General features: G+C 37.8%; 1 protein-coding gene across 1 annotated transcript; it reads right to left on the bottom strand.

The window, feature by feature from the left end:
• Window positions 1-396: 396 nt before the first annotated feature.
• On the bottom strand, window positions 397-9,069 carry LOC104598584 (NAC domain-containing protein 7). The gene is made up of 4 exons (XM_088889307.1): window positions 8,219-9,069; window positions 3,160-3,342; window positions 2,782-3,057; window positions 397-1,497 (listed from the first exon to the last, which is right to left on the bottom strand). The coding sequence occupies exons 2-4, from the start codon at window positions 3,317-3,319 to the stop codon at window positions 836-838; spliced, it is 1,098 nt and encodes a 365-aa protein (XP_088745433.1). The 5' UTR covers window positions 3,320-3,342; window positions 8,219-9,069; the 3' UTR covers window positions 397-835.
• Window positions 9,070-12,422: the final 3,353 nt, after the last annotated feature.

Genomic DNA, 12,422 nt, shown 5'->3' with positions numbered 1-12,422 from the left:
CTAACAGATTTGGTTGCTATTGAGCCTCATCTAATTTTCTGGACGCCCCAACACACCTTTCACTACGTCATCCCTCTGTTTGGTAATACATAGCCATCATCTAGTCGAGCTGAACTTCTCCATTTAATTAGCTTTTGATGGTGGAGATGGAAGGAATTTCGTTGCATATATAGAAATTAATAATTACTGGATGTTAAAATCACTCTAGCTGCATGTAATTCATTGATCATTTCAACTGAATATTTTGTTGAAACTGTTCAAATTAAGTGTAAACAATTCAACCATGCACTAAATGTTGCATTGTCAAGTTCACTAATTCTTATAAACTCTCATTTTCAGGTATCGTCATCGGAGTAAAAGAGAAGGAGAAGAAACAGGAAACATACATACACAATAAAGAAAAGAAAAACAAAACATATTATTCTAACTCCAGACAAAACATACAGAGACATCTAAGAATCGAGCTCAAATCGATTCCATCAACAGAGCAGGCCATAGCTGTTGGATCATGGACTATGTAAAAAAGCTAATTACATGCAGATAATGCTGCAAAGAAAAAGCAAAATACCGAGTCAGCTGACACAGCATACTCGGCTGCACATTCCATATTTACTAATATATATATTATCTTTATTAAGAGTAGAAGGGGTTCCTTCCTAACACAGTCCTAAACCGCTATTACAAAGAGTAGCTAGGCAGAAGTCCAACAGCTATAGGTTTTACCATTTTAATTTTATTATATACAGGAATCTGGATCATAATTTTCTCCCTTTCTCTTTCAAATCTTACTTCCTATAATTAGTATATATTTTGGATTTACTGCAGTACGTAGATATCACTTCCACAGATCAATTTGGCAACTAGAGGTGGATGTGGAAGCATATTCGGGTGCCAGTTGTTGCTTGTTTGGCTGTCTGACTAGAATGCTCACTTGGTCAGATACGTGAAAGACATTGGCAGCATTGGAATAATTTGTTTCCTTGGAGGCATGTTCATGGCTGAGTTGAGATGCAACAAACTTGTCAAGAACCCGCCAGTCAGTAGTCACTTGATCCACTGCTTGTTCATTACTGTTGTTGTTGTTGTTGTAGAGGGAGTTATTCACATTGTGCTGATGATGGCTTTTCTGCATCTGTTCTTCTTGCGTGAGGGAGGACTGAAGACTGCTTCCATGGTTATTAATGTCAAGGACGTATCCAGCCATGGAGTTACAACGAACACTGGCTACTGAATGCGGAAGTTTGGGGCTCTCTAGTTGAGGGAGCTGGACAAAGGCGTCATGAGGCATGTGATACTGCAACTCGAGCTCTTGCTTGCAGGAATAAGGTTGGTGGAAGGGCATATGATCAGGCTGAGGCTGAGCAATAATCCTTTTTGGCGAGTCGAGGTCTGGCATGAATGAGACTTGCTCGTCATACCAACAAGGAGATTCATGTTCGCTCACTTTCCGCATTGTTGTTATCCGCTTCTTGAACACCCTACAAACCACCCACCCCTCTTCCTGGTGCAATTCAATCAAAGTCACATTGATCGTCACTAGCTGTTGTAAATAACTACAACAACAAGTTATACAAGTAACGACGGAGAGTCATATATATTAATAAATGCTCAACTATAAGCCTAGAAAATCCATCAATATATAGTTTCTTAGACACTCCCACAAACACATACTCCTTTCCGCAAATTAATGCACACACACACACACACACACAGGCCTATAAAAAATAAATCATTTGGAGCTGAAATTTCAAGCTAGATGTCTTCCAAGAGAACATGGAGATTCAAGATGATTCAGTTGGCTATATCTCTGTTGAACTTTTAATAAACTTTAATATCAACCTCTTATTAAAGAATTCTCTTTCTTGAGTTTTCTATGTCCAGATCTAATATCAAGTAGTGCTCTTTACTTCTGTATACATAGCATCTAGAATTACACTTGAATGAATATTGAAACATTTCTCATGCATCAAATGGATAATAAAGCAACCTATTGGGACTGTTCACCCTTATATAGCCCTTTGTATACCCTTGTTAGAGAAACCAACAACAACCGGTCGGTTCACCTGCAAGGAGCTATGGTTCATGACATCAAGATACTCTGAAAATATATTTTTTTTCCCTTGTTATTGCTGGATTGTTCATGTACAAATACACACTACAATATTGAGTAAAACCAAAAAAAATCTTGTCAAGTCTCAAGACGTAGAGATTGGGAGAGGGCCTAGATAGAAGTTAATTAATTGTTATGGTTATTGTTTCCATTGGATCAGCGCAAACTTATTATTGATGGTGGATACATGGGGTACCAGACCATCACTCAAAAGTAATGAAAAAGAAGAGCAATTTTTCAGTTTTTGTCTCTCATATGTGTAAATGATGTTTGGGATGAAATTTTGTGTTGTTAATTGCATGCCCAACATGTACAGAACATAGGAACTCATAGAACAAACTAAGTTGTTCAATTTAAAATATTTTATAGTCATGTTAACGTATAACTTTATTATCTGTCATTTTACCATCAAGACAATATAGGCTACTATTATTATGCACATGCAAAAGTTTCATAAACTTATATATATCCTCTCAAATTTAATGCTAAGTTTCAAACACAAGTCCTGAGGCTTGTATTTGACAAGATATCCTCGTCCAATCTTGCTCAATTTTTGTTTTCAGATGAAGAATAGGGAGGAAATAAATGATTATATTGAGCAAAACATCATCAAATAAATTCCATATGATTTTATTTTTAGTTATTCCTTTGTTATAAAACACTAACTATACTTGCCTGAGGTGTCCCATTTTCATTTGTTTCAAGACGATACTCATGCATAATCCAATCTGACTTTTGTCCATTTGGAGCTCGACCTTTATAAAAGACTAAGGTCTTTCTCATGCCAATCAAATTATGCCTGGAGTAAATAGCCTTGTCTCTTCCTGTTGCTTTCCAAAACCCTGCTGTTGTGGCTCTATTAGTGCGAGTTCCAGTTGGGTACTTCTTATCCTTATGGCTAAAAAAATACCATTCATTTTGTTCTTCTGTTCCTATCTTGCATTTCTCTGTTCAAATGAACAAAGTTAGCAATGTTATTCTGCGATTGTTTATGAATTACAAACGAAGCAATTCAACTCTGATGACAAGAATGAATAGTGTGAAACTACCTTGAAGATCCCACGGTTCTATCTTATAGAGATCGATGTCTTTAATGACATCTAGGTCAATCCTCCTTGAAGCAATTTTTTTTCTAAGGTAGTAATCAACAAGTTCTTCATCTGTTGGATGGAACCGGAAACCCGGAGGAACATGTGAAAAACTATTCATATTCTCCTTAAGAGGAACAAAATCTGCAATTTAAATGGAGAACTCTGTTAGAATTTTATCCTTAATTTTAATTTACTAAGATAAGGAAAAGGATAATTATGAAAACATTAGAAAAACAAGGACACTTCTAGTGTTGCACACTCTGATCACTGTACATATATATAGGTTGCAACACTTCAATGTTTTGAAAGTCTAGACTGCAAACAATGCAAGCCTAGTCTGCAGTATTTCACATCCGTAGTGTTTCACAGCAAACATGTTTCTATATTCTGTTTTTGGGTGTATCTATCCCAATTCCCAAATAGCTGGGATCATACTTTCTTGAATTATGCTGAAGGTATCAAAAGAAAGAATAAAAAAAGACTCATCATCATGAATTGAAATATTGAATAGGAAAAAAAAATCAGAGTTCTTTTCAATAAAATATATATATATATTTCATCTACCAGTGAAGAAGTAATGAAAAATTAAATCACTATACCATATTCCTTCATTTACTAGCTATAGGTGGGAGATGAATTCTTTGATAAATGAACATTGGCTTGTTTATCCTCCTTTACTTGACGATAATCTTTGTAACTTTTCTGGTGATGAATGAAACTAGCCTGAGGGCTTTTTCTTTCAAAGAAAAAACCCTATGGATTTGTAATAGGAGTTGTATTCTTCAGACAATTTATCTCCCTGTGCACCAGTTAATCCGAAATTGAAATTAAAAAGATTCACCGTTTTAAAGGTTTACCTTATTTTTTAATAGCCAATAGGAAATTATATGCTGCAAAATATTTAGAAGGCAGTGGAAAATTAGAATATTATATGTTTGCCATTGGGAGCTAAAAAATAAAAGTGCCTTCTCGTTGGAATAAATTGTGGGGATGGAGTTATGTTACTTTTCCTACTGGCATATAAATTGATCTTTTTAGATATATAGACTTTCAAAAAAAAAATGATGGTTGGAACTTGGTATCTGTTTGTTTAACAAAAGGCATGGCCCTGAATCTTGCACAGCATTTAAATGATTTAATTGTCTATCAGCATTTCACGGCTGTTTGGACTTCTAAGGGTTCTGTTTCTCAAGTGCTTATTTAGGGAACTGCTGTCCAATGCTGATAGGCAATACAACATTCGACTACAGCATTTGTTTACAGCAGATATCAACTCCACTTTCATTTACAAACTTTCAATTTGAGTATATAAATATAAGACTACCATTAAAAAAATTAAAGTTAGGCATGCTTCCTATAATAGGACTCTGTTCCCTTTTTTTTTTTCTTGGAAAGTCTAACTAGGTGGTTTATTGGTAAGCTGTTGGTAACAATGGAGATTGGACTACTCAATCCCATTTCTAGGGTTCAACTCCTTGAGCTTTACCAGCATCTTTTCAATCCCTAGGAACAATATAACATTAAGTTTGAAAAATACAATAAAGACAAAAGAAGTAAAAGGTTTTGATTCAACTTGATCAAACTTGGGTAGGCTTGGGATTGGTTAAAATTTGAAGGGGGTCCAACTCGAGGACTTAATTCTGATACAGTGGATATACCTCATAGGTACCTGATTTGTAGCCCCTAGACTATAACCTTAGGAATTAAGTTATTTAGTCTCAGTTTGGAAAGAGTATAAATACAAATATGTACAGTGTAAATACATACAAAATATAAGGTTTTGCACTCTGCATATTTGTATTTGTCCTCCTTCCAAACTGAGCCTTAGGCTGTGTTTGGTTGCAATGCAAATAAATTTGCACTGATGCAAAACCATGGCAGTGCAAATGATTTGAGTGTAAATTCTGACCTATTTTTGTTTTAAATTTTAGCTTATTTTGTTTAGTTGCAGTACAAATGAAGTAAATTAAGACATGAAACAGAATAAAGTAAAATCCAAAACAAAATTAAACGAGATCGAATTTGCATTTTTTACATTTGCACTCCCATGCATTTGTACTAGTGCAAATAAAATTGCACTGCAACCAAACACAGACTTAAAGACAAATTAAATTAAGGAATGAAAAGTAGTAAACATGTTGAGAGATTATGGAGTGGGTTGGAAATGAGCTGTGGGAAGAACTTTTACTTCTCTTCATTTTTATGAATATGGAGACAGAGTACAGGAGAAATAGGTTGTATCTTTTAACTTCATCTTTTATAATGCATATTTGAGGAAAATAGAACACAAAGTGGTTTTTTAACAAAGATCGAATAGAATGGCCTTTCTAAAGGAATTTCTTTATATTTACTTAAATATTTTATAAGCATATTACATTGTTATATCAAATACATAAATATAAATATTTATATACACTTAATATACTACATGTGTATTCATAAGGAACCAGTTGGTTCTTCCTTATTTTATTAGGTTATAGAAATTATTCATATATAAAACATCAATTATAAGGGACCTAATAAGGTAGAAAGAATAGTGGTCAAAGTGGATTATATTGCAGAAAAGAAAATCTATGTCATGCAGGGAGAACTAATACTTATCAACACTTGAGACTGTGTTTGGTTCGATAAAAATTAAGAGAGATTGAGAAACTTGAGGGGAACTTCTTAATGAATTTCACAAATTAAAACTTGTTAAGAACAACTTTCCCCTCATCAACTTTCTGTTGCTCTCTTATTTCCTATATCAAACCAAACATATCCAAAAAGCTCTCCCTGATGCGTGGTACTAACATTAATGCCAGATGGAAATGAAGTTGCAAATCAGACAATTGTTATGCAGAAACCCAAGTTGCTTTTAACTCACCTTGTAAACTAGTGCCTACAGTTTAGCATGAACTTAAGGCCATTTAGCTCTTTGTCTCCATGTTAACTTCTCTTTGCAATTCTCCTTCCAAAAGGAGTTACAAATTAAGCAAGGAGAGTGTCCATTTGGTATCATTTTGTGAGGTCTCTCATGCTAATGATTTCATTTTCACTCCCTCCATTAAGAATCCATGTGTCCTACAAAGCACCCCAGAGAGATGGCCACATAATCAGGATTGTTTTAAGGCCTAAATAGTCCTCTCTTTTTAGGTTGACGTTTAGCCTGCTTACGTTTCTGCTGCTGAGGTGCTAATTGGAAGGACTCTCATCGAAGGAGTGAAATTGAATTCTGTGCTAATAGAGTGCTTCTTCCCCCTGTGATTTAACTCAGATATTGCAATGTTGAATATAATCCTAGAAAGAGTTTATATTACTGATTAAACCCAAATATGTTGAAGCCCCCCCCCAAAAAAAAAACATTAAACCTAAATTAGCACAAAAACAAGTATACATGGAGCATAAAGTGAAGGTATCTAGTCCATGAAAATCGGCTAAAAGTCAATAGTAACCGAAGCTTCCAAGCCACATATCATAGAGATAATAAGAAATAATTTATCAGTAAATGAAATTTAGCTAAGAAACAGAAACTTATAAATCATGATTCAACAAGGATTTGAATAATGCCAACTTGTACAAGCTCGGTTTAATACTTTCTAGATTACAAACTAGTGTAAGAACTCCTACAAGACAAGCATTGAGTTGATTAAGAAGCATGTATAGAAGTTCATTTCCTAGCTTCTCATGGAGAAGAAGAGAAGAAGAAAATGTTTTTTCAACAGTTAGCATTCAAAGGATCCCAGGCTCTTCTTTTATAAAATGTTAATTTTGAACGAAATTGCAAGGGATGTTTCATATTGCTACATATAACAACCATATTGTTTGTGCTGTTTACAAAGAACTGAAAAATCAAATCAAATCAAATCAATTAGGTTACACAGCTGACAAAGGCAAAGGAGCGATTTCTCCATTGTACATTTCGCAAATTAATTACTAGTTTCATTCTTGTACAGTTTTTAGTAATACTGCTAGCTAGTGTTCCTAGAACCTGTTTAACTGAGTTACTATTTCAATCGAAAAACTAGATAGTCATAAATACAGCAAAACAAAGCAATGTTTCGTTCATCAAATCTTGAAGTGAAAATTTCCCACGAATCCACAATTTCAAACTTAAAATCTTTCATTGGCTGAAATGTGGTGGAGTTCCATTTACAGTGGAATAGAGATGAAAATTTTTCTATTGGAAATGTACAATACCCTAGTTTCCTGCTCTCAAATTTGACTTTCTTTGGTATGTTTTCCATATAACTTTTTTTTTTTTTCAGATGAGATCCAACGATGAATAATAGTGCAATTTGCAAGGGCACTTATTGCATTTTGTCCATTCTCAATATATATATAATGTGAAAAACTTTGAACCCATGAAGTTTTATTGGTGAAAAGGCATCAAGTAATAATGAATACTCTCAACGAATATGAACATAAAAGAAAGAAAAATAAAAAGTTGCAACAAATTGTTTTTGAAATTAACCATTGTGTTTCCTCTTTTTGATCTCTTACTATTATTTTATTTATCAGATTGCACTACAATCCTAAGAGGCATATATCGAAAATTTGGACATGAAATATTTCAACCTATAATAACATCAATTTCCTAGAAGTGAAAACAAACACACAGGAAAAAGAGGAAAAAAAAAGGGAACATGAGGATCCCCTCCACCTGGAATAAAGCTTGGGGTTTAGAGAAAAAAGAAAACAAGGAATGGAAGAGGAGAAGAAGAAGATAATGCATATTATGAGAAGGTGGAAAGAGAGTTAGATGTGGCAAGTGAGATTGAGATTACCAAAACCAGAATATAACCATGTCATTGTTGCCTAATCTAGCTGCATCACAAAGAGCATATATACGATCAATAAGCAAAACCCCAGATTGAGTTTAATACCAGAAACTATCAGAGATTTGAAGATCTATAAACTTGAGCATTCTCTCACGTTAAAAAGATTTAAAAAAAAAAGGAAAGAGTCCAAATAGGAAGTCATCAAGAAAACCCAGATGAGAAAAGAAACAGAAACAGGAAGAAAAAAGAGAGCTCACAGATGAAAAGAACAACAACGAGTTGGTCCTCCCCGACAAGTTTTGGCGTGACTAGGATTCTGTGGTGCTGACTTAAGCCCCTGCGTACAAGATCTGGGTCAACTCAACCTGGTTTCTTCAAGCAGCAAACGATAGAGACTCCACACGGCGGCTTTTTTCTGAATTTCTTCCAAATACTACACAAAAACAAGAAGCCAGAAAAACCGGCAGCTCTAAAAGAAAGGTCAAACAAGAAACACTAGTTTTCCTCGGGAGTTGAACCCTGATTCCAGAATGAGAAAATAGTTTGTACTTCTGGTTAAAGTGTCAAGATTGTCGGAGCAAGTGTGAATGGATCAGATCCCGAGGAGAAGAAATGCAGGTGTTTGTGAGGAAGAGGTGGACAAAAGTGGAAAGAAAGTAGGAGAGAAGGAACGACTGAAGAATGGAAGAAAGGAGAAAGAGATAGCATTAAATAACAGAGAAGCAGGCAAATGAGAGCACACACCCCTCAACTATCCATCATGTAAAAACACACACTTTTCTTCCTCTCATTATCTCTCCTTGTCTCCGAGTTGAGTTGAGAGCTAGATTGCTGGGAAAGTCTCAGGCGGAAAGAAAGGAAGGCGGAAAATTGGCCGGGGGAAAAGAACCTGCGTATAGGAAATCCCAACCGCCACTTCCACTCCACCCGCTACTGATAAAGACCAGAAGCAATCTCTCTTCTCTGAGCTTGCTGGTCACTGTGTAATATTTGTGCAATATATGTGATTTCAGAGAGAGAGAGAGAGAGAGTTACGGGCGCTTCGACCGAATGAGAAAACGGTGAACGTCAGAGGATGTAACGGCGAGGACCACTTACCGTTCCTTCGTTAAACCCTTCAGACCCAGAGAAAACAAATGAAGAAAAAAAGAAGAAGAATATATAATAATCATAGTTCGACAGGATTTTGGTGGTGACGCAATTGCACATCCTCTCGCCAAAAGCGCTCTCTCTCTCTCTCTCTGGCGGGGGAGGACCGGACGGGGGCCGGGGGTGGCTTTTGGTAGGCCCTGAGTTTGTCCCTACCACCTTCTCTCTCTCTTGTCCCTGGACTCTTTTTATATTAAAATAATTGCAACCCCACTGGTGAAAAATATCATTCATGAACCGTAATTCCACAAATAGCCTTCATTTTGCGACGTAATTACTAAAAATTTTGAACGTATCAGTTCTTGGGTGGGAGGGCCGATACGTTATCCCCTTCAGACAATAACTCACTGTTATGATGATAGAACCATGATAAATCATAGCTGGACTGGAATTATGGTGGTGAAAGCTGAGTCGACTCGATTGTTACCACCCACGAGGCCCGTTGAAGCTCACCGTTTTTTGGTTCCGTCCCGTACTGGTTTCATGTTCCTTTTTAATTATGAAAAATACAGTGAGATGAGGGTAATTTAGGTAATAAAATATTAATAAGCTTGGCTTTGGCTTTCACCAGAAAATGGCACGGGTGGCTCTGGTTGGCCCGCCTCCAATATTTATTTAATCTTTCTCTCTTCCATGTGAGCCCCGCAAACCGACCTAAAGCATTATGAAAGAGACAGCTCTCCAAATAGAAACAAAAGCTTTCCTTCAAGCCGGCTAGCTAAAGGCTAAAGACAGCCTAGCCGGCAGGCTAACTGATGAAGCCAAAGGCCCGAAAGCCTGGCCTAGAGGGATAGAGTCGAGAGACGGAGAAAGCTTGGAAGTTGGGACCTTGGGTGAATGCAATGGTGGAATGTGGGACCCGTCGACGGAATGATGTCCACGGTTCTGAACGTGGCGGCTCATGGTCCGGCGTGGGCTAGTCCCGGTCATTATTAAGCTCGCAATTTGGGTGCTTGCCGGTTGTGCAAGTGGGCCCCAACCTTTCCGGCCCAACCTCTCGGCCCACCTAGAACTGCTTTTTTTGCCAGGATGGAGATGGATTGATGCATTCCCCTAATGACACGTAGCTTTATCCTTAGAACGTGCCGTACCGATAAATTAACCAACTCCCCAACACTTCCTCCATATCGGCCCGATTCGTCGCCGGTTGCCATGGATAAATAAGGGAAAAGAAAATTTACAAGAATTCACTTTGTTTTTTTTTTTTTTTTAATTTATATATTTTCCCTTCAATCAATCAAGTAGTAAAGTGAAGCAAAAGTTTCACACGTGATCCAATAGTCATGAGGGCACTCATCGTCCACATCCCACGAGCTCAAAATCACCGTGCCTGCATCTTTATATTCCTCACGTGGGTAGAAAGTGGCAAATTCACTGTTCACTCCTTCGTTAAAACTAAAAACCGAAACGTTAAGCAAGAACCAGCCGATACACGCAGAACGTATCGTAGCAGCTATAGTTGCTTAAAGATCCTTGTCCGGATGCAAATGAATTAGTAAATATCGTGAAAGAGAGAGGTAACAAAAGAAACTGTATGGTTGAGATTTAACCTCGGCGGGCCCCGCCCTTAATCATTATGGATGTAAGAACATCATTATCTCCGTTTGCCACGTCCCCACGGAGGGGGAACTCCGTTTAACATCCAACGTGGCACCGTTTGGGTGGCTGAATTCGACCGCAACGAAACAATACTGATGCTGCTTCTCTAATACACCTTGGGCCCCACCATACCCCTTCACTTGTTCTACCATCATGCCTACTTGTCCAGGCTTATCCCTACAGTCGCGGAGAAGAACTTCCTTTTCTTTTTTTGTTTTTTATAATTCCTTTATATTTGCTAAGGTGGGCCCGCATGGATAGCTCTTATTGGTCACCCACCACATCGAGGAAAGTTTTAACAGACAAGATTGAGTTCTTTTAGTAATCAAGCGTGACTGAGAAGCACCATAAGAGAGAATTAAACATAAACAGAAACACCCTTTAACCTTTTCGAACTCTATAAAATAAATAAAACACCTCAATTCAATACACAATACTCAACCGTAGGATGAAGCTTAGCGGCCTTACACCAGCGGACTTCAAAAAGAAAATAAATAGTTTAGTGGTCCTTTTTTGTAATTTTTGCAACTTATATAAGGGTGGTTTCTGAAATTTGAATCATAACAACTTTGCTCCCACAAGTCCACAACTACGAGGTGTATTGAATACTCAAGTTTGATACAGTGATGTGATACAGTGTTTAATGTATATCTCATCAGCTTGTACATAGCACTCAAGGGCTGCTTACCAACTTGATATACAAGTGGACTGTGGGACCCTCTCTTGTTCGATTGGTGTTTTATGGGTGCATTGCTTGTCAGGAAATCAGTCCAGCCTAGCGATCAAAGCCGTTCATCCTAGAAGCATTCTATTATCAGCTTTATTTTTACGGAGGAGATCTTCATTTGTGGGGTCCTCGTGCATTTGAACCAATGTACTATTGGATCGTGCTATATTACCAATTAATTATCAAATATCAACATCAATAGCTCTCTCTCTCTCTCTCCCCATTTTGATCCCCAATGCCTTTGATTTCCTATTCAAAGAAAGGAAACAAATAGTTCCCTCACATAATAACTTATAAACTAATTAAATAAATATTGTAATAAAATTTAATATCAAGTAACGTAAATTTATTAATAAACTTCAAAAAATTATTGGTTCTTGATGAGGGCAGATTTGGCCCTCCACTAACATCATGACACATGGCATCTCAGAACAACTGGTGACACCCAGAACCACCTAGGCGAAAACTTGCCTTAACCAAAATGATAGAGTCCCAGCTAGCGACCTGGCACTACCGCCGACCTGGCGACCTACCTCTGGCACTGACCTGGCGACCTACCTCTGGTGTTGACCTGGCGACCTGCCTCTAGCGCTGACCTGGCGACCTACCACTGTTGTCGACCTGGCAGAAACCTAGCCAGCGACCTCGTCCACGACTCAGGGCGGCTAGTAGCACCTCGTCCAGGGCCAACCTGTGGTACCTCGTCAATATCGGCTGAAGCGACCTCAACTTGGGGAGCGACCTCCCTCGAGGGCTTGCCGACCTGATTGAGGTCCAAGTGGCGACCTACGAGACATGCTCGCCATCGATTTCTGCATGCATCCCATCACTCCCGGGTCTCTCGGAAGTCAGCTCTCACACCGAATGTTTTGGGAGAAACCGAGTAAGGTGCAAAGATTGGCCTACGTGCACAACTACCTTCGTGGACTTTGGAGCAGTTAGGCACGTCCTCCTGGAGATCCTGGACGTGTTGCGTGGTGCTCATG

This window comes from Nelumbo nucifera, chromosome 6, assembly GCF_055504915.1.
Source record: "Nelumbo nucifera cultivar China Antique chromosome 6, China Antique-T2T, whole genome shotgun sequence".
Lineage (NCBI taxonomy): Eukaryota > Viridiplantae > Streptophyta > Magnoliopsida > Proteales > Nelumbonaceae > Nelumbo > Nelumbo nucifera.
This window is presented reverse-complemented; position numbering and strand designations above follow the sequence as displayed.